The sequence below is a fragment of the Protopterus annectens genome, chromosome 10.part0 (genome assembly GCF_019279795.1).
Source record: "Protopterus annectens isolate FY-2018-M chromosome 10.part0, PAN1.0, whole genome shotgun sequence".
Classification (NCBI taxonomy): domain Eukaryota; kingdom Metazoa; phylum Chordata; order Ceratodontiformes; family Protopteridae; genus Protopterus; species Protopterus annectens.
In genome coordinates this window covers 1,572,460,090-1,572,483,645 of record NC_056744.1, presented here as the reverse complement: position 1 = coordinate 1,572,483,645, position 23,556 = coordinate 1,572,460,090, and the positions used below count along the sequence as shown (strand labels likewise).

Here is a 23,556-nt window from a genome sequence, read left to right as displayed (position 1 = left end):
GACAATTGTTTAATTGAATTTATAGATTACATTAATTCTACTATACGGCTACTTCAGTGATTTTCTTTTCCCAGGGGAAAAAAACGCTTGGTCGTCATCAGGGATTTGCCCTTTTCCCCACTGTAGTGCGATCTCAGAGTTGATATATTTAGTTAGAGGGGTTGTGGGGGGTGAACTCCCCACATTGTAGGGTTTGTACATTTGTGTTGTGTTTCTTTGGCCTATCAATTTTTTTCCCTGGGAAAAAAAATCACTGAAGTAAGCATTTGGCAATTCCTTTGTTCGCTGTTTATGTTTATGTTTCAGCGAACACGTCTTTCGACAATATAATATAGACTCGAATCTTCATAAGTAAATTTTAAAAATTTATAGTAGAATTAATTACATCCAGACTTCACACAATGTCCTCCTTAGCCCAAAGAGATAAGCTGCCATAAGCTCATTATTAAATAGGTAGTCATCCCACAGAAAACTGCATTCACTGAACCAACACTTAGTGCTTTCCTCAAAAATCTAAAAATCATAATGGTGACTGCCACAATGTATGCATTGTTAAACTATGGAGCTCCAAACAAATATCAAAAATATCTCACCTCTTCTACTATTTAAAACCTCCATGAAAACATACATGTCAATAAAATGGTCCTACACTTGTAACATCCCCCTTTACAAAGGCTCCTTCTTATTTTAATAATTTCCTATCTATATTTTTAAATAACAAAGGAATCATACCTTCTAACAAAACAGCTCTGCCCTTGTACCAGTTCCATTAGTAAGCTCCTGCCTTATGCAGCCAAATCAAGTATCATAAACGTCTCACAATTTGTCAAGTGTATACATGTCTCAAGTGAATAATTGTTTGGGTAAAACAGGATATGCCTTGTCTGCAGTCTGTATACTAAACTTACACAGAAACTGTAAAATAATGTTGAATGCTCTTTATATATGTGTGCGACTTCAGCATGCTGTTAATATTTATAGTGTACTTAATAGGGTGATGAAGATGAAGAGACTATATGAATAACTCTGTTTTATGTAGTAAAGTTTTATTGTTAGCTCATGCTAATTGCCTAGGAAAAAGCATGTAATGCTGTGTCTTTTTCACTGGGCCTCTGCTGAAAAAGGGCTTTGCCCAGTCAGTCTTTCTCTCTATTCAAAGGCAAATAAATAAATACAGATTTTGGGTAAGATGCCACAGCACAGTTCTCCCTCTTTTCAGCCTCTAGCAGAATTCTTATAATATTTCAGATGTTTGATATAACATTTTCAGTTTCTCCTCACATAGTGTATACGTAAGTAGGTTTCAAATTCTGTTTAAACCTGCTTCACTATCTGGCTCTAGGTCAGAGCCTGTTACGCTTCATTTGGAAGGGTATATTCCATTTAGGAGCATATTTTAGTAATTCTGTCACAGAGTGTGATTTGTATTTCATGATAAATTAATGATATTATTTGATGTAACCACCGGCCACATTACAGTTAAAGAATGCTATCTTTAAAGAATATTTCAGTCAGTCATTAACTTGGCTCACATAATTTCATGTCTTATCCTGCTATTCTTAAAAGCTATTGTTTTCAACAAAGGCAGAATATATCTCATAAAAATCCTGATTGTATCCATTGAGTGGAAATACCTAATGGTTTAAATTAGTCTAGTCATAGTTTGATTTATTTCCCCGTCCATAAAAAGACTGTTCCATTTTCTAGATATAAAAAAATGTTTATTAACTGAAGATAATGAAGGGAGCTCATGAAATAGATAAGAAAAGTGACTGTCATTATGAGTGTCAATAACATCTGGTCTGTGGGTCAAAGGTCACATATAAAACATTTTAACCATGACTGCTGTCATACCGAGCATCATGGCATCAAAGATATTTATGCAACAGCCACCTGTCTCTAACATACACTTTCATGAATCTCTACACAACAGGTGTCATTTCCAGCTGTAGACCTCCTTTTAGGTCTTCTGTAATGGCAGTAGATTATGGCCTAAAAAAAAAAAGCTTGACTTGTGTTACTTTCCTTCTCTGATATTCTATATCACTGCTTGTCATTCTGCCATATATCATCTTCTGCAGATGCTGGCAGTAAATATGACGTAACTGTTATGTGAAACATTTATACAAGACTATTTGTCTGAGACTGACTTTTGTAGCATATGTTGCTGGAATTCATGCCCTTTAATCTTTGAGATCAAGTATTTATTTATTTTATTTATATTTTGTTAAGGGGGACCTGAAAAATACATGTATAGAAGGATATGACAGGTAATATTACATTACGTTAAATGTGTCTAATGTGTACTAATAATAGTAGAAATAAATATGGGCAACAAATGAAGCTGACAGTACAGAAAAGATGTGACAAATATCACAATAGGTTGAGTGCAATGAGTAATAATTGTAGTTACAAATCTGTGCAGTAACTAAAAATGGCAAGAGCTAAGTACAGTTTTGTAGATATTAAGATTTGTTTGTTAAAATAGCAGATATTAACAAATGTAAATGAAATTAGGACACAAAGCATGTGCCTAGGATTGCTAGAGAAAGTAAATGAAGTGCAGGATGGGATGTATGTATGAAGGTAGACAGAAACATGAAATAGATGAGATATAAAGTGAAATAAATGGTTATGGGAAGGGAAGGTACCGGAAGACGTGTACTAATAACAGTAGAAATAAATATGGGCAACAAATGAAGCTGACAGTACAGAAAAGATGTGACAAATATCACAATAGGTTGAGTGCAATGAGTAATAATTGTAGTTACAAATCTGTGCAGTAACTAAAAATGGCAAGAGCTAAGTACAGTTTTGTAGATATTAAGATTTGTTTGTTAAAATAGCAGATATTAACAAATGTAAATGAAATTAGGACACAAAGCATGTGCCTAGGATTGCTAGAGAAAGTAAATGAAGTGCAGGATGGGATGTATGTATGAAGGTAGACAGAAACATGAAATAGATGAGATATAAAGTGAAAGAAATGGTTATGGGAAGGGAAGGTACCGGAAGACGTGACAGATAACAGGAGTAGACATTAATAAGGGTGTTATCAATGATGTAATAAAGGCACTATTGATTTTTAGTTAGCTACTGAAACTATGAGGATTGACTAGTTTAGAGGGAACTTACATGTTAAGTGATATAACAGTTGGGGCAATTTCACTTATTGTTACAGAGTGATTTACACAAGTTATTGAAAACTGCAGAAATGCTTGTTTTCCTAAACTCATGCAGCAGTATATTTCTTATGTTAGGCAGAAACATACTTTGGGCTCTGTCATCTATTTTGCTAGGAACTGTATTTCTAGGGGACTTTTATTGGAGGATCTAAGGATTCTATGGTCGGTGTAACATCTATGGCTTGAACACCACCTTAGTAATGAACTGAGGGTTGAACACATTGTTGCAGAGGATTTTATGAGTGACTGTAAGATGACTGCAGTGAATTTTTTTTGTGAATGACATCCATGTTCATTTATTAAGAAAGTGTGTATGTTGTTCATTGGTTATGCAGCAAATGTTGCAATTTTATTGTAGAAAGAGTCTAGTCTGTGGGATGTGACCTTTAATGAGATCACCAACAGCACTGAAACCACGCAGTTGTTTATAAAGAAGTAAATTATTGCTTACGGTTATTTTTGAAGATGGAGCAAAGCTAGTTTTGATGTAGAGAAGCGCACAAGGTATTTTGTCTTTAATATCCTAAACTATAGCATTGACATATTCAGTAAACTTGAATTTATTAGCTATAGTTATGCATAAATGTTTATAGTGATTTTCTGACAGATGGTTGGCACTGTTCATTATGAGGTGCGTTAGAAAATCTATGGAGTCTATGAGACCAAAGATCTGAAGTATTTTTCCCCCTTTCTTTGAATCTTGTAACTATGATAAGTGTACATTTACAAAAAAGGTGCATATGGACCACAAGTGATGTTAAGTTAGAGGCACTGCTTGCACCTGTAGAGTCATCAGCGTACTACAGTAATTTATGGCCATTTGAATGAAGTTACATGTCCTTTATGAAAACTGCACAGACAAGGACTGAGAACAGAACCCTGGGGCATATGAATGTTTGTCAAGATTTCATGAAATGTGATGCTGTTCCGTATCGCTGTTTTGAGTTCTATCCTTTAAGTGACTTGCGAACCACTAGAGTACTTGTGGCGTATAATTATCTTAAGATTAATGGGCATTAAATGTTTTAAAAAATCTATAACAAGATCAGTCATGACACTGAATTTATCATATTCATTTGCTATGTGATTTATTACTTCTGTTTGTGTGCTATGACTGCATGAAAACTATGCTGCATTTTAGTGATCGTGTTGTATAAATAAGATAATTCATCATCTGAGTATGTATTACCCTTTCAAGGACTTTGGAACATGGGCATTTAGCAGAAATGGGCCAATAGTTCTCTTCATTTTGTCTACTACTACCTTTGAATAATGTGATTCACTCTGAATATTTCAATATGGAGAGACATTATCCTTCCATTAGGGTTTTCTGCTAATATGCAATCTAAAAGCAGATAGAATTTTTACTTAGTAAGTGTTGTAGAATGGGAGGCTGTAATTTATCCTTGGAAGGTGATCCATATGCTTTGGTTTTGTTGTGCGATTTTCTGGTATTGCTGAATAATTGCTTCAAATTTTAGAACAGATGTTGATGATGTTGGCTTTATGATAAATAGTGTAAAAGAATCACTAGCAGAATCCATACATACAGACATGCAGGATGCATCATTAGCTGAATCCATGCATCCACGCAGGACGCATCACTAGCTGAAGCCATCCATCCAGGATGCATCATTAGCTGAATCCAAGGATCCTTGCAGGACGCATCACTAGCTGAAGCCATCCATCTGTCCAGGATGCATCACCAGCTGAATCCATCCATCCATGTAGATGCATCAGTAGTTGAATCGATCCCTCCATGCACAATGCATCACTAGCTGATTCCATCCATCAATCCATCCATCCAGGATGCATCATTAGTTGAATCCATGCAGGATGCATCACTAGGTGAATTCATCCATCCATCCATGCAGGCTGCATTACTAGCTAATTCCATCCATCAGTCCATCCATGCAGGATGCATCCCTAGCTGAATTCATCCATCCATCCACGCAGGCTGCATCACTAGCTGAATCCATCCATCCAGACATCCATCCATCCATCCATCCATCCATCCATCCATCCATCCATCCATCCACGCAGGATGTATCACTAGCTGAATCCATCCATTCATGCAAGATGCATCACTAGCTGAATCCATGCATCAATGCAGGATGCATCACTAGTTGAATCAACCCCTCCATGTAGGATGCATCACTAGTTGATTCCATCAATCAATCCATCCGTACAGCGTACTTGTAATTGTACCATACCAGCTATGGGTAAATCTTGCATTACCCACACTTGTGAGTTATTTTTAACTTACACAATGGCTATGCAAATTCAAGACATCTGAGTGGCAAATTATCCACAAATATAGTCAGGATACAATAAAGCAACATTGCTGACAACAGATATTACAGGACATTTAACAGAAATGATCCTTTAAACAATAGCAATAGGCCAACCTATTGTTGCGTGCCATCTGTTATACGGCTATGCATCACAGACTGAAATATATATAATTTTTTACTTTTGCCAATACAGGGGTGATACCATTTTGTAAAATACACCTTAATCACAGCTAATTATCAACTGAGCGACACTTTTTTAACATTTGCGGTTAGGCAGAGTACCTCAACTAGCAGTTAGTTAAATAAATTCATGGTGTGGAGGATTTATTTGCTGAGCATGATCTTTTAATAACCAAGACTCTGAAAATTATCTGGTGCAAGAATGAAGAATAAACAATTTCTAATAAAATACATTGGAATTAATGTACATATGCAAACAGAATGTACATGCAAAATTGTACATTTACAGATTCCTTCTAACTACTGTCAAGTGAAATCAGATAAAACTATTTCTATAGGCATATAAAACCTTTACAGATTTTCCACCCCTTCCAAGCCACATTCTGTGGCTGCTTGTCACTCACCCTTTCTCTGGGTTCTTGCCACTTACCCTGAGAAAATCTGATTGCTTCTCGTCCTTCAGCCCAGTAAGCACCTGCTCCATCTGTGTGACCTGCTCGAGATGGTCAGATACCTTCACCAGCTGTCCCTGCAAGTTATGGAGAACCTTAGACTTGACTGTCTCTGCTTCTTTGCAGAAAGAAGCTGACTGGTCATCAAGGTACATCTTCATTGCATTCAGCTGCTTTCGTATGGAATCCTGGTACTTAGATGTCTTCTCCTACAGTCGGATGGAATGATAATAATATTAACAACAACAATAATAATAATAATAATAATAATAATAATAATAATAATAATAATAATAATGATGCAGAATTTAGATGATTCTGTTTGTACAACAATATAAAAAGATGGCTGAAGCATCCCAGACGAAGACGTCACAACTCAAGGGAATCTCAATACATTTCACCAGCCTTGTTTGTGTACAAATATTTGTGTGTAATCTTTTGTATATATGGACAAATGCAAACACATGCATCAGACTTTCTCCACATCTCAGTGTCCTGTATCTATACTTGAGAAATATGTATTTGCATAAATGTAGCTGCAAATGAGTTTGTTGCAGCATTGAGTACAGAAACATATGCAACTCTGTCAGTGCTGTCCTCGTGTCATACTGTGGTACTGCACAATGAATGGCTGCATTTCCTTTAATAATATACTATGCCCAGCCTCTAGAAAGAAGCTGAAATATTAAATTCTGCTTTGCATTTCTTCTGTAAAAGAAATTGAAAATGTATTCATTGTTCCTCCCTCTGGTATCTCTTCCCTTTCTTCACTACTGCTCATAATGTTGGATTATTGCATTTTGTCATTTTTGTCTGGAAAAGATATTCAGAATCAAAACCACAAATTTAGGTAGATGGCAGCAGACTTTAGAGTGTAACTGATATACACAGCTACACTGCTATCATTTTTAAGTAACAGGTTAACTCCAGTTCACATAAGTACCATTATGTTCAGGAATAACCTTATTTCCAGTAATGAAATGCATACCCTCACAGACAAGCACCCTTGCAAAAATAGCAGATGGTTATGCCACATTCAGGTAACTACATACCTTGACTTCTGCTATCTTTCCCTCTGCTGTCACGCGTTCCTTTTCCCGCTGCATTTTTGTCTCCTGCAATTTACGCATCTGCTGGGGCAGCTCTTTCTGAAACAAGAGAAATAAATAAATAAACCACAGTAAATCATTTAAAAATGAATACATTTTCTTACTATATATACAGATGATTATATGTCATTACTTTACAAAAAATACTGTAAAAATAGCTTGGCAGCCTCTCTGTCAAAGTTTTTTTTTCAAGCCACTTAGGCCATAAATATTCCCAACAATTTATGATGCATTTCATTTGACAGTGATATGATTACTTGGAACTTAATCAAATTTAATTAATTATTATTGTCCCAGCCTCTAGGATCTTTAGTGTTTCCTTTTATACTTAAACTGCTCCAGACAGTAGAAAAAACTATAGAGACTCTACGTGTTTACAACCAGGGTGTTCATTATCATCAACTACTTAATGTGCAGCTCTACTTCCTGTCCTAATCAGTTACATGAAAGGGTCTCAAGTTTGTTCACATACATGAAAGACCACATTCTTATCATTTCTGCCAACAAGACTTCCATGATGGTCATATGTCCCCACTTCTTTTTTTTTGCCTCCAACAGAATCCTCCAAAATTGCTAGCTCTACTACCCTTCCCCTAATCAGCCCATTTATTCCTGTAGGAGTGCAAGAATTAGGCGGACTCTCAGGCCAGGTGATAGCCCTATGGCTTATTAATTTCAGGGCTGAGATAGAGCTTTTCCCCACCAGGCCAGACAATAGCCCTAGGACCCATTCATTCCAGAGCTGGAATACAGCCTTTCCAACCTATGGCCCACTCATTCCAGGTCTGGGATTGAACTACTCAGTTCATTAGATTTCTTTGGATGATCATCTGGATCTAGGTAGATGCCCAGTGTAGGAGTCATGTGGCTCCCTTATTCCTTTAGGAGTGGAAGAATTAGGCTTCCTCTCAGGCCAGATGATCGCCCTATGACCAATTCATTCCAGTGCTGAGACTGAAACTAGCCATGCTATTTTTTTTTCATTGGATGATGACCTGAAGCTAGGTGCAAGAAAGAGATTGCCTGTCCAGTGTAGGATTCTTGTGATATATGTCTGTACTACCACCTGATGTACATGTAGTATGCGACTGTTGTGACCCAATTCAACACTATCCTGCAATGCCCCAGCTTGCCAAATGAGGTTTGCATTGCAGTAGGTCTAGTCACTCCACAGTGTTGGGAGCTCACTGTGCCAAATATGATACACTTGATGAAAGCATCCCTGCCTGATGTAGGTATCGGCCACACAGATAACAACACATACAAACACACTATTATGACTGGATTCCCTACAAACAGCTGGGCACAATAGCTATTGTCTGAATCATCTGCAATTGATGTGTGAATTAAGAAGTGATCTAAGGTAATGAATGGGACAGCAGTACGTGAGACTAATGGCAATGCATCAACTATGCCCATGTGTACAGAAATTACAGCAGTGCAAAGTCAAGTGTCAATGATTGAGGAAGCTGCCACTGTAATGTTGTACACATACCAAATAGTACATGAGGCACATTTATAAGTACATGTCAAACCTCAACATATGTGCTACTCATTCACTGTCCCACTGCCATTACCAGTGAAAATGTTATACTGATATGAAATCCTAACACACACCCATATGTGTCCATGCAAACTATCAAGTGGTAATACTAAAGTGATGTACTGGTACATCTGTGATGCAGTACAGTCACACTATAGCTGCACCAGTGCTACAACTGGACTTCAAGCTGTACATCATCCCAAATAAAACTTTGGGTATGAATCATATGTGACACAGTGGATCTGTTAACACAGTCATACAACTCTATTTCATGTCATTACATCAGTTGTACATCGTATGCCTTTATGGATATCAGCAGAAGTGTGTGGATGAGTTCCCTGAAAGCATATATGGACACATTGCAACTGAGGTGGATGTGGTTCATGCAAAACAGCTAATGACAAAAATGCTGACAGTCACACAGTGCTGCTCAGGAGTCATAGTACTACAGCTGTTAGGGAAGAGACATGTCACCAAAGGGGAGCAGCATGCTTCAATACAGTAGCACAAATCCCAGATTGAAATACACTGTTGCAGAACTACAGTACATCCACACCTTAACAAAGCAGATGTGGATGACAGCAACATCGACATGTGCAATGTTCACAGGGTCAAAGGCGATTACTAGGCTGTTGACCAAGACCCCATACAAGCATGGCCAGTATTATCCCATTTAACTCAAATCACTATCTCTAGGTGAGGGGAGTTAGTAGAGGTATGTATGCAAATGTCTGATGTTATTACAGATTGCCTCTGTCCAAATGCAACATGAGCCCCACCTCATGAGTGAATTAGCAATCACACATCCAGTGGTCTGGGGATGGCTTGTATAGGGTCATGGAGGGGCTCTGCTTCATGATGTGTGCATGTATCTTTGAGATGATGACATCCTCAGTGTTCCACAGAAAGGATGTTATATGGACAGAGGGAAAACAAAGGTTCACCTGAGAGGGAGTCAAATGAGAACAGATCCACAGATTCAAAATGTCATACAATGACCATAATATACCACCAACCTACAAACACACACCAGGTAATTGAGGTCAGACTGAAACTCCATACCTGTTTAGCTATAGAAGTTAGATTCCATACAATGTAAGACTAGCACCACCACAGAAGTCTAACGTACCCTCCGTCAGAGTGCACTTTATAGAGAATGACATCATTAGTGTATGCAGAGAAGAATTGGGAGGAGTGTATGACATAGGTGTGGACTCACATCCCCATGTAAAATTGCCTCCAGACTGACAGATGAAAGAAGACATCAGTAGGTAGGCTTATACTGACATGAGTCTGTACACACATGTTTGGCAATTTAGGTCAAATAAGCTGTCCTGAATACATATTGCAGTACTGAGATAGATATGTACCTGTTTTTCAAGATATTGTGTAGATGAGACACACACACACACACACACACACACACACACACACACACACACACACACACACACACACACGCACACACACACACACTTGGGAAACACCTATAGTGCAATGATGGAGTCATGTGCCTTCAAATTCAGATGACGGTATGTCCACATTAATACAAGTTACTGCTAATACTGTGTTGTTGCTGTTATTACAATATTTTCAACCCTGTTAGTTATTGTAGCTGTCCGCGTGATCTCACAGCGCAGGTTGACCTGTAGGCAAACCTGAATGCTCTTCTTTCTGTGCTTGTGCTGCTCTGTACGGTTTCCTGGCTGGCAACACTGTTGCTGGCTATGAAACCTTGCTTGTATTCATGTAAGTATGACAAATAGCGTGAATACGCGATTAGTGCTGCTGCTCATTGCACTACCACATAAATTTCGTACAGAGAGGTTATTGAATCCCCAGGATCATCTGTTAAACAATTTCATTGGTAGTGCTCCTTAAAGTACTAAATGGGAAAATCTTCTACTCACTATGAATATATTCAGAGGCATGAACCAACTAGGAAAAAAACACCAATAAACTAAAAAACAATAAAGAAAAAATACTCATAAAGCACTATTCGTCCTGCTTTGTAGCCAGACTTCATCAGACAAACAACAAATAAAATCAGATCTTAATATAGTAACAGACACCCCCCATCTAATTGTTCAACCAATGAACCTCACAAAACCAGCAATGTTCCTCCCATATAAAACATTGCCTTCAAATTAGTTGGTATACAAGCCTAAAATACATAGTCATAATAACTTACAAATTTCTTTTAAACATGATGTGTCATAAAATCTTTGTGTAAATAAAAACTAAAAAAAAAAAACCTATACTATCATTTATACATCATAAATAATACATAAACTGCAGCATGAAACATGTGACCTATTAAGTAATTAATATATTAAATAAAGTAAATAAATACTGTAAACCATCACACCTACTTACTCCTTAATACCAAAGTGAGGGCTAACATTACCTGGACAAACTTTTTAATTTTAAAATACATGTTATTGATGTAACCTCATTTAAGCCTGGCTGTCTGCTAGAATCTAACCGGAGCTGCCATAGCAGCTCTTGTTTTTCCAACCATAACAGATAGGGACCCCCTCTAAAGTCAGGCACAACCTGTACAATAATTCTAAAAAGAAACACATGTTCAGGGTAACTAGCACAATGTCTAACTAAAGCATTCTCCATTTTGCCCTTGTATATACTATACATATGCATAGACCCTTTCTCTGAGTTTTCTGTCAGGTTTTCCTGACATAAAAGGCTGAACATGTTTGACATTGGGATACGTACACCACAGATTTCGAATTACAATTAACCTTCCATCAATTTTGTAAGTCCTATTCTTTACAGAAAAAGTAGCCCTGGAGGCCATATATTTACAAAAATTGCAAGATTCATACTTGTACATTCCTGGGGTTCTATGTACATTGTGTTTACGTCCCTCTAGTAAGGCCTTTATATTCTTACCCCTCCTAAAGATCATAGTTGGTCTTACACCTACTTTTTCTTCAATTTCCCTTTCAGTAAGCATTAGGTTCCAATTCCTTACCAACATGTGTTTAATATCAAATGCATCTAAACTAATTTGAATGCAATGTTTTATATGGGAGGAACATTGGCGGTTTTGTGAGCTTCCTTGGTTGAACAATTAGATGGGGGTGTGTTTGTTACTATATTAAGATCTGATTTTATTTCTTGTTTGTCTGATGAAGTCCGGCTACAGAGCGGGATGAAAAGCGCTTTACGAGTATTCTTTATTGTTTTTTAGTTTATTAAACGTGTTCAGTACAGTTCTCCATTCCCTGCTGTTTTTTTCCTAGTTGGTCCGTGTTGTTTTGGCTGTTTTCGTTTGTTTAAATATTCAGAGGCATGCCATAAGGATCAATACTTGTGCAACTTATTTTTCAGTTTTTTTCAATATGATGACCTTAAGCAGTAAATACCTACTTTAGCTACTATATCCAGATGATATGGCCATCTGATTTCTCTGCAGGGGTCATTCTTCACAAAAAAAAAATTAGTTCTCCTTGCTCAATACATCTAGGTTCAGCAAGAATTGCAAATCCAGGACAGGTCATTCAAGGTCCTTGAAATAGTAAGATCTTTCACAGTGTAACCTAGTCTAACATTCTCACTACACATGAATAGGGCAGAACAAAAAAAAAAAGCATCTTCATTACTTGGGAGTAAGCTATAGGCATGAAGGCTCCTCGCTGCTGAGGCCCCAACACAGAATATTGATTTATATAAACAAATCAAAATAAACTCAAACAACTTCTGGCATCCTCAAGCAGAATATGAATACTCATTGCTCTTTAATTTTAGGGAGAATTCAGGAGAACATGTACTGTAGGGCTTTATCCAAGGCAGGCTCACTACCAATTAATATGGCAGTAATCCTTCTAATGTGCACCTTTCTGTGCAGAGTATTAGAGACAGATCCCTGTCCATCTTTTAACATGCCTAATGAAGTCATATACTCATACTGGGACCCCTAGGTCCTCTACTTCCATTATAACATTATCATTCCTAAGCAGTTGTTACTAACAAGGAGTAAATCATCCTCAAAAACAAATCTAAACTTCAGAAAATCATAGCCCTTTCTACTTTACTTCAGTTTATATATATAGGCTCATAGGTGCAATGGACACCCATGTCACTGTGTGTCCATTGCAATGATATGACAAAAAAAAACAGTTACTCAGGGCAGATTTGCTAAGCACAGATTCTTTCATGAAATACATATGTTTTTCGGACTTTGGTCCTCTGGTCCTGGCTTTAAACCAATAAAAAACAGTGGTTTCTTCCAAGTCCTTTATTATTATTATGGTTTTCCATTTCAATGCATAAATATGATTCAGAATTTATAATGCAGAAACCATGCCTCAATAAGGATAAATCTTGACCACTACCCCTAGAGAAATATAGTCCTTTTGAATTTAACAGAAATGCCCCTGTTCCTCTTCCTTATTTGTTTGGGACACAGGGCACTCTTTCTCAGTGCGCACTTCTATAGTACGGATATCCCATCTTCCACATATAAAGTCCATACAATCCTACTTAAAACTCCTTCTACAGATAAAATTAAATACATATTTAAACATGTTCTTTACATAAGCCATGTGAACAGTACTGTGACCTATAAACCACAAGAATAAATCCCTGGAACAGTAACCCCTAAATACTCCATTATTTTAATTTTTCCAAATGAGAAACACACACTTCCTTTAACTGCATCGGTTATTTGCCTTATTTCTTTAAATTCACTATATTCCATTTTCACTCTTTCTGTCTCCCACCCACCCTTTGCTCATCACAGAGTGATCTTCCTTCTTTCTTATTCTCAGTTCTGCACCCATCTCACTGTTACTGCTACATTTTATATCTGGTAAATAACAATAGTTATTGTATTTTCTCATAATGTCCATATTAATCAATCTAAATTTGTGTTGTCTTGTTTACTTTTATAACGTGTTGTGATTGAACTAAACAATCTTTGCAAGATTACTATGCCTGTTTACTTGTGTGAAGGCTACCAGTCAGCCAGCTAGAATTTTGTAAATAATCCTATGTCATTTGTGAATAGTAATATGATTTGTATGCTTGTCTTACATATGTAAGAAAACAATATACTCTGTACTGAGCTTCAAGAATGTAACCACAGTGCACTCTGCTGGAAAAGAGCAGAAATTTGTATAAACTACATGCCTATGCAAATGTATGTGCTGATGGTAAAGGCTAGAATATCCAGAGTTAACTTGCAAACTCTAAGAAAATAAGTCAAGAGTTTTACGATGTGTTATAAAGTTAGTTTATCTCAGCTAAGAGACAGGATGTTTAGTGCTAGGGGTTTCTTTCTATTGTCTTGAAACAGAGATAATTACTAGGTTTCACATGTAAAGTGTTTTTGTATTGCTCTCTGGCTTCCCTAGCAGCTGTACATTTGAAAGATAAGTATTGTTCACAGACACATGTTAAAGTTTAAGTTCCCATTGGCCTTGAAATTAAGGGAGAGGTGACAAGAGTAATGTCATCTAGCTAACCCAGCAGTAATGTGTATTATTAATTTAAGAACTATCTCAGAGAGAAAGTCTGTGCATTTTATATTTTGCTCTGGATCCGTAAACATCTCTTCAGCACTTCTCATGTATATCTGCCTGGCTCTGTAAGTAAGACAGTTAGGGCATATTATCTCTTAGAGATAGATAGGAATATAGCAAGAGTAGTCTAGATGTTTTCTGTATTTAAGTGAGACTGTTCTGCAATGTTGAGTTAATGTATTTCCTGTGATTCTGAACTCTACTGTCACTGTGTTGAGCTAATGAGTATTGCCTTGTGCTTTTATTATTTATTATTAAATATATTTAAACCTTTTAATTGTGGCTGGTTCTGTGTAGAGATATTTAAGCTCTTAGCTTACTTGCATATGTACTTGGTGATACTGTATAGGCCACTCCAATAGCCTTGCTGTTGGTCACACTTACCATATGGATAACAGTAACACTGCACAGTAGAACTGGTCACCCTTTGTAAGGGCCTTATGGTAGCTGATAAGGGTGGTTGGTGGCAGTGTTGTCTACCTTATAGTCTGGGCATAAGAGAACATAGCTAGTGAACCTGTTCCAGCCTTCCCCAGGTGGGTGTTGTATATAAATCAAATCTCAAAGTGTGTGTGTGTCAGCTTCTTGGGCAGGGACATGAAGTACTGGTTGGACAGAGAAGGTGCTGGAGGTTTTGGCTAGACCACTCGGCTGAGTTCTTAACCCTATAGTTGTACCAGTGGAGAGAGAGGGAGAAACCATCCCCAGACTGACTGTGATCTCTGTGTGTGCTTAAGGGAATTTGTACTTTACTGTGTGTGTACTTGTCATCCTCCCAATGTGCACATATGTGACTGGTGCTAGTGGTGAGGATTGAGCCTCCTTGATTACTGGGCCAGTGTAGGGGTGTCACAACACAACTTGATTAGTTGTAACCCTGGGCTGAATCTAAATACTATTTAAATGGATCAGTATTCTATCCAGCTAATAAAGAATAAATCAGTAAATAACTAAACAAATAAATAAGGAAATAAATGGGTGAAAAAAATGAATGAATGAGTAAATAATTAACTAAATAAATAAAACCAGTTTCTGTTATACTCTTGTTACATTTTAATAAGAAACTAGAGATAATTACATTAGCTGACTAACAAAATGCCTCTATTGCTTTTGTAAATGATATTGCATTAGTTACTTCTGAATTACTATTTATATGAAACAAGTAAACTAAACAATTATTTTCCTATGTCTAAGTTTATACTGGTTTAAGGGAAAATTATTCTAAGTCAGAGTACTTGATAGTCTAAGAGAATAGTCAAAATTCTATTGAAAATAAAATTCCAAAGATTCAGTAGTTTACGTTTTTGGGTGTTCAAGTGTCTACAACTTCCAGAACATGACTAGAACATGAGTAATAATTACATATGATGCATACCTATCTTTAGCATAAATTAGAATAAAAAAATGAAGTGAGATATTTTCCTCTATTTGGGCCCATTAATGTTCTTAAAATATTTTCTCCCCCCTTTCATTTTTGCACTGCAGCACCTGTTAACCTCTTTCTCAAATGTGGGTAACATTAGGAAAATTTCTTTCCAAGTTCTCATGAAATGGGGCTGTTCCTTATACTTCTTGGGATATACTAATTGCAAGTAGAGACCAATTACACTTAGAAATTCCCGACCTACAGAAATATGCTTTGGCACAGTCTGTTTTAAATGCATTTATCATGGGAGCACCACTGTCAGCAACTGTCATGAGACAAATGCCTACCAGTATGAATAACTTGTTTGTAAAAGATAGGGACTATGGTCCTGAGATCCACTCTACTGCCCAAGTAGGTCTAATGGCTATAAGAAGGGTGACCATTCAAGTCATTCAACTGGTATCTAACAGATTAATTAAAAAGTACATACAAGTTTAATTCAATAGCAAATTCGTAAAATACAAACTAGCCCCAAGAGTATAAAGAAAATATGCACTACTGTCCTTAATATGGGTTTCCAACATCCACACCCCCACTAGGATTGCAGACCGGTCACTTACAGTGCCAAGTCTTTGAACTATATACTCAGTACCCTTCTCACCACTTTCTCTGTGAAATGTTGTGCCTTCAATTTCCCCTTATAACAATAGCTGTTTTGCTAACAAATTATTATTTACACACACACACGCACAAACATATATACACACACATGCACATACAATTCCAGGGAAGGCTGGCATAATTCTAAAATTCCCCACAGATTTCCTCCTGGCATGGTAGTATTGTCACCACTCTAGATATAGCCAGATACCTCATATATCAATTGCCTACCACTCTTAATTTAACCAGTATAAAGCATACAAGTGGTAATTTCACTAGTGATATGTTCAAACCAGTTAGATAATTGGTAGGGGAAGCCACAATTTTATCAACCTACAATGCTAAACAATGATAACCCTCTCAGCAGATAATAAATAGCTATAATACGCATACAAATAATAAATACCATTCATAAGATCTTACAATTATATAAATAAAGCTGTATTTAAATAATAAAAAAACAACGCTGATGCATATTAAACATGTGGAGGTCAAACCCAATACATAGAGAAAGGAAAAACAAACAGTTAATCAAATAAGGACATTTGAAGAAAACTATTATCTATGCTAGATAAATAAATTTAATTAATACAAACTTAAAGAGTATTGAATCTTTCTTGTTCCAAGTTCTTTAAAGATATAGCAGAATCACAGTCCACAAACTGTAAGGAAAATAGTTATTTCAATATCTTCAGCATGACAAGATGATTGTTCCCTGGTTTTATATATATATAATATTTATATATATATATATATATATATATATACATATTTATATATATATATATATATATATATATATATATATATACACACACATTTCAGTTCATCACTTAAGTAGAGAAACACAGGAATCATCGGATTACATCATTTCTTTTTTCACACAAAAACAACAGCAATTACAAGCTCTCCCTCCTTCCTAAAATAATACATTAACATACTAAGGACGGCTTAGCTCTGACAATCTGTGATGGTCCTTTTTCTTTCTAACTTCAAACCCATGTGTGATTTAAATTATATGCTAGCAATTAAGTCCTTTCTGAGAAACTGCAGCAAGTTACACTTTATCTTTCAAATGCAAGTTTCATCTCCTTTTCTCATTAATGCAGAGAAAAGGCTACAAGGTTACAGATGTTGTTAGGTCACAGGAGGCATGCATATTAATGATTAAACAGGCCTCAAATATAGTTTGTAAAGGTGGCAATATTTTTTTGTCCTAGCACCTGGAAGCTCCTATGATCACAGCAGTACCCTAAGGCTCTCCCTTGCGTGTATCTTGTACTGATGTTAACAAGCCAATGTAGAAATGTATTCAAATAGCTTTAAGCTAATCGAATCAGCAGGTCAAGTTCTGAGCTTAACATAGATCTTAAGAGATTTTATTTTTCAAAATGCGCTCACCTAACTTCTGAAAAGATTGCACACTAAAGGAAAATCTTGTTTGAAGAAGAAGAATCAAGAGTCATCGTGTCTTTTTTTGATTGTGCAGGAGAATCTTTTGCAGCATTCTGAAAAATAAAAATCTCTTAGGATCTATGTTAACCTTGGAGCTTGACTTGCTGGTTTGATTAGCTTAAAGCTATTGGGACACGTGTCTAAAAAGGTGGCAATATTCTGAAATAAGCAAGAATAATACATTGCATTGTTAAGTAGTTCACCTATACTAGCACCATCATAATGAAGTTTTAATACAGTTCACGTGTAACATATAAAACTTTAAGGAAGCTATTTATGCTCTAACACTACAATTCAGCTTAGAAAATGGTCCCATGAAACAAGAAATGCTGACTGATTGGCCAAAGAATAAAATATGCCTTTTCTTGGCCCAAAATCCATGAACCATCAGGGAACTGAAAACTTTTCATCCCCCCCGCTAATCCAAAAAAGGCACATTTGTGCTCACACTATAATCTGTGCTGTATGCATTATGTGCCTTTCATTTGCTGAAATTCATTTTATTGCTCACATTTCTGTCCTTTTTCCTTGAGAAATGTTTTCTGTTTCATCTGGGTTGAGCTTGAAGTTGGTCAATATTGATCAGTGCACTGTCTCAGTAAACAAATAAAAATAAAACAAATAAAATAATAAAATAAAATATATTTGCATTGTTTTCTGACTTATGCTTATACCTAGACAGACCCATATTGCCCTCTGAAGGCATGTTTTCAGAACAGCAGAAGAGATTGTCATGATACTCAAAATTCCCAGGCCAAACCCAGGATGGAATTCATTGAGATCCATTATACAAATTTACTGTCATCTTATGAGGAGTTATCATGGCTTGAACATTGTATTTTGTGGATTCATTTTACTATTTATTGTCATTTGTACAGAAGATCACCATCTGTGTGCATGTGTGTGCTTGTTTGTGTGGGTAGAATGTGATCTTGCATAAGCTTACTCCCATTTATTTTAATTATTTTGCTACTGATGTTTGCACAATTACTCCTGATTGTAAACCAAACAGTGACCTGCTTAATGTCACCACACTTATTTTGACAAAAACATGATGACAACTCACAACTCATGTTCCAAGAGTAATTTTCAGAACATGCAACAAAAATTATACATACTAACTATGAGATTGCACTATCTTAGGAGAAAGGGCATATCCTCCTACCATGGGGACTGCTGCTCTCACACAACTGTTGACCATCTGCATATGTCAATCAAAGTGGGTCAACAATACAGAAGTTGATGACAGTAAAATTTGATTCACGCTGGAACACCATTATATATATATATATATATATATATATATATATATATATATATATATATATATATATATGTAGAGAGAGAGAGAGGAATACTTAAATTTATGAAAACTCCCAACTGTTGATGTCACAGGTGTTGACACATTAAAAATGACATTCAGAGCATTGACAGGACATCACGTATACTCTGACCATAACCTTGGAGCATGTAAAGTCTCAAACAGTGGTCTTTGTAGGGTCAAGGCAAATATACTGACTCCAACATCACACAGTATCCCTAGGGAATGAGCATATTCCCCAAACCCAGGGACTGTCAAACTCACATACCAGTCAATCATTTGTTTTGCCAGTCCAGATGATATGACAGAACAGATGTGTGTGTATATATATATATATATATATATATATATATATATATATATATATATGTGTGTGTATATATCTATATGGTTGTAACTTGGATGTCAAAATGTTGAAAACGCCAACATCACACATCAGTATGCATGTGCCAAGAAACAGCTTTGGCACATGAAAAACATCAAACTCAAAAAAATAAATAAATAAATAAACAGAAATATAATTTTTTGTGGGGGACAAGCCCCCCTGCACTCTATCCCCTTGCTAATTATATATATACAAAATTCGAGATGGCACAAACATGGGGTGAGGGCATATTCCACTGACCCCAGGAAATGTGTGATCTTGCAAACCTGTCACCCAGCTGTTTAGTCAGTCATAAGCAGTCAACTAAACTGTTGTCCACAAAACACGTACTTGACATGCTGCAGAAAACCTATATATATTTATATGTATATATATATATATATATATATATATATATATATATATATATATTTATGGGTCTCCTTCTGTTTGTCGAAAACACAGTTTGTCAAGAAACAGAAGGTCGAACCCACTTAAGCGAAAGTGTACTACATTGGAAGTGAACTTTTGCAAAAGCCAATTCGTCGAAGCATGTTACAGTGGGGATAAGGAAATATATCCTTTTCCCCAATGTAGTGCGATCTTGGACTTAGTATATTTAAGTAGGGGGGTGCAGGGGGCTTGCCCTGCAAAACAGTGTTTACAGTAGTTTTTTTTTTTTCTGATTCAGTGACTCGGCTTTCGCAAAAAAAGCACTTTCATGGAAGTGGGGTTTTGCTTTTCTTTTTTGAGATTGTGAAATTTTGATAAAGAAAGTTAGACCCATATATATATATATATATATATATATATATATATATATATATATACATACAGATGAACAAAGCAGCAAACTAAGTAAAAAAGTATTGGAAGAAGCAGACCAGGATCCAATTTGTGTATCCTGGACTGCTTCCTCCAATATATATATATATATATATATATATATATATATATATATACACACACACACACACACACACACACATATATATATATATATATATATATATATATATATATATATATATATATATATATACACACACACACACACATATATATATATATATATATATATAGATATATATATGTTTACATACGTTTGTGCAAACGACATTCTGTCGGCTGCAATGTGCCGAAAATCAGAATGTCAAGCGCACAAACATTTGTGAACCAGATAGTCGACTACACTTAATCGAATGCACCACTGCATTTGCATAAGTGTAAGTCGACTATCTGCATGGAGATCGCAGTACAGTGGGGAGTGGAAATTCCTCCACATCTCCACTGTAGTGCGATCTCAGAGTTAGAATATCTAAGTAGGGGGGGTGCAGGGGGCTTACCCCCTTGCAAAAACGTGATTTGTTGTATAGGAGTCTGATTTACATCAACTCCTATATGGCTATCACGTGGTGGTTTCGACAACAATGTCGAGTCAAATGCGTCGAGTATTTGGTTCGACATTGTCACCATTTGTTTTTTTTTTCATTTCGGTATTACTATTCGTTTTTCTGAATGGAAAATGTTTTTCCGTTCGAAGAAACAATAGTATATATATATATATATATATATATATATATATATATATATATTTTTTATACCTATATACACATATACATGTATAGGTTTAACACTGCTGATCAAATAGATCTTTGGTAGCCTAGCTTCAAGATCCCATTTTGCCAGTACCATACTACATGTTATAGATACTACCTAATTTCTTTGACTTTCAGTGAGGGTTTGAGGGGACGGACCAGAGAAGAATGTATGGTTTCCCATCTTCTCATCTATCCATCCAGGTTATGTTTTAAGACAGTCACGGCATTACTTTGTTTTACATTTAATTGAAATCTATTCCATAAAAGAGTGAAGCACTGAAAGAGATTATCCATCTCAGAAAGTAGGTCTTTTTTATACTGTGGTGGAAGGGTGGAAGGTTAGTTTCTTCAAATGGGTCTTTTTTATTTTTTAAGATGGAGAATATTAGGGTCCAACCTAACACTCATATTGGCTGACTTCAAGTACCCCTCCATTAACAGGGAAAACTACTCATGTACCAATACACTTGCCCAACGTTTTCTGGAATTCATTAATTCCAATGTCCTGGACCAGCTCATTCTTACCCCCACTAGAGGTAGCAGCATCCTTGATCTGGTCATTACTAACATGGGCAACCATTGTTCTATGCCAATAGTCAAGTCCTCCATGGTTAGATCCGACCACAAACTAATCACCTTGGAAATCCCCCCCCCCCCGCAAAGGTAACCACCATAAAAAACTTCTCCAAAGCTAACTTTGGGCTCCTAAAAACAGAGGTTGCTAACTTCACGGCACCCATACAAATGGAGATTAGTTGCATGACCACCAAATCATACATCAATACACTGTACAAGCACGTACACAAATGCATGGATCTCGCCATACCCAACAGAACCAAGATGCTCTTCTCCAAAAAAAGGAAGCCAATCTGGTGGTCCCCCGCAATAAACAAACTCTACAACAGCAGGAGGAAACTGGTGCAGAATAAGGTGAAGTCTCAAGACTGGAAAAACTCCCTTATCAGCCTCAACAAAAAGTTGAGATCCCTCATCAAATCCTCTAAAACTAGCTATGAAAACAGAATTGCAGCAACAGATAGTAAAGACAACCACATAACCTTCTATAGTTATGTAAAGAATCTCCACAGAAAAAGCCCAGATTTGTTCTGAGCTACTGCACAATGTTACCTCCTATACTGAACCAAGAGATATTGCCAATATACTTGCCAACAGACTCAGTGCCAACTTTACCCCTCTCCCCTTGAGAAAGGGACCAGTCACGATACCAGGAGATTGCCAGGCACTCAGTATTACTGCTGTACAGGTTAAAACAGCACTGTCCAAGACCAAGAATACATATTCTATGGGACCTGACAATGTCCCTGGCTGTGTTCCACATGAATTACAGAGTGAACTGGCACCTCACCTGTGTACCCTGTTCAATCACAGCCTCATCTAAGGCTTTGTCCCTGCCGAATGGTGCACTGCTACAGTCATCCCTCTCTACAAAGGAGGAATGACTACAGACCCTGGGAACTATCGCCCTATTAGCCTGACAAATCTGATATGCAAAGCTATGGAACGCATCATCATGGACCTAATAAACAAAGATATAGGGAATCTCTGAACTCTGGATCCCACACAGACTGTTTTTTTGAAGGGTAGATTATGCCTGCTCAACTTGGTCAACTTCTTTGAGTCATTCACCAGAGCTGTGGATGAAGACATGGTGGTTCATACAGCCTACCTTGATCTGGCCAAGGCCTTTGATACCATTCCCCACTCAGGAATCATAGAAAAACTCACTAAGCTAGGCATCAACCACTATATTACTAGGTGGGTTGCAAACTGGCTCACAGGCAGAACTCACAGTGTAAAACTAGCTGACTCCAAGTCAGACTACCGACCAGTCACAAGTGGAGTCCTACAGGGTTCGGTCCTGGGTCCTCTCCTGTTTGGTATCTACTTCTCTGAAGTCCAGGCCAACACGAAGGGACTCTGGCTTGCAAAGATCGCAGACGATTGTAAGTTGGGAGCCATTATTAACTCCCTGAGTGATGTTGACATCCTACAGAAAGGCCTCACTGAGACCAACAACTGGTGTTAGAACCATGGCCTTAAGCTCAATGCCAAAAAAATGTGTCATCATCCCCTTTGAGAAAAACCCAGTTCCCATGAATTACCACATCGATGGTAGTCCACTGAACATAGAAGGCGTTATAAGAGATCTAGGAACACAGGTTGACAGCAACCTCTCTTTTGACCACCACATTGCCACTGTGGTCAGAAAGTCTTTTTATGTGGCACATCTCATTACTAAGGGTTTTGCATCCAGGAAGAAAGATGTCATTGTGTCCCTCTACTCTTCCCTCATTAGGCCAATCATTGAGTACAATGCCCCATTTGGCATGTATCTCACTAAACACCTGCAACAACTAGAGAGGCCGCAAAAGTGCCTCACAAAGAGGATCCTAGGCCTTAAACATTTGTCCTATATGGACAGACTGAAAAACTCCAACTATTCTCTGTCTAATATCACCTAC

At 36.9% G+C, this 23,556-nt stretch overlaps 1 protein-coding gene across 1 annotated transcript in view; it reads right to left on the bottom strand.

Moving 5' to 3' along the window:
• Positions 1-23,556, bottom strand: part of TRIM72 (tripartite motif containing 72) — a 329,875-nt gene that overhangs the window by 15,675 nt on the left and 290,644 nt on the right. The window contains exons 8-9 of the mRNA XM_044086926.1: positions 7,164-7,259; positions 6,090-6,320 (exon numbers count right to left, since the gene is read on the bottom strand). Coding sequence (XP_043942861.1) covers positions 6,090-6,320; positions 7,164-7,259 — 327 coding nt within the window. The remainder of the gene's footprint in view (positions 1-6,089; positions 6,321-7,163; positions 7,260-23,556) is intronic.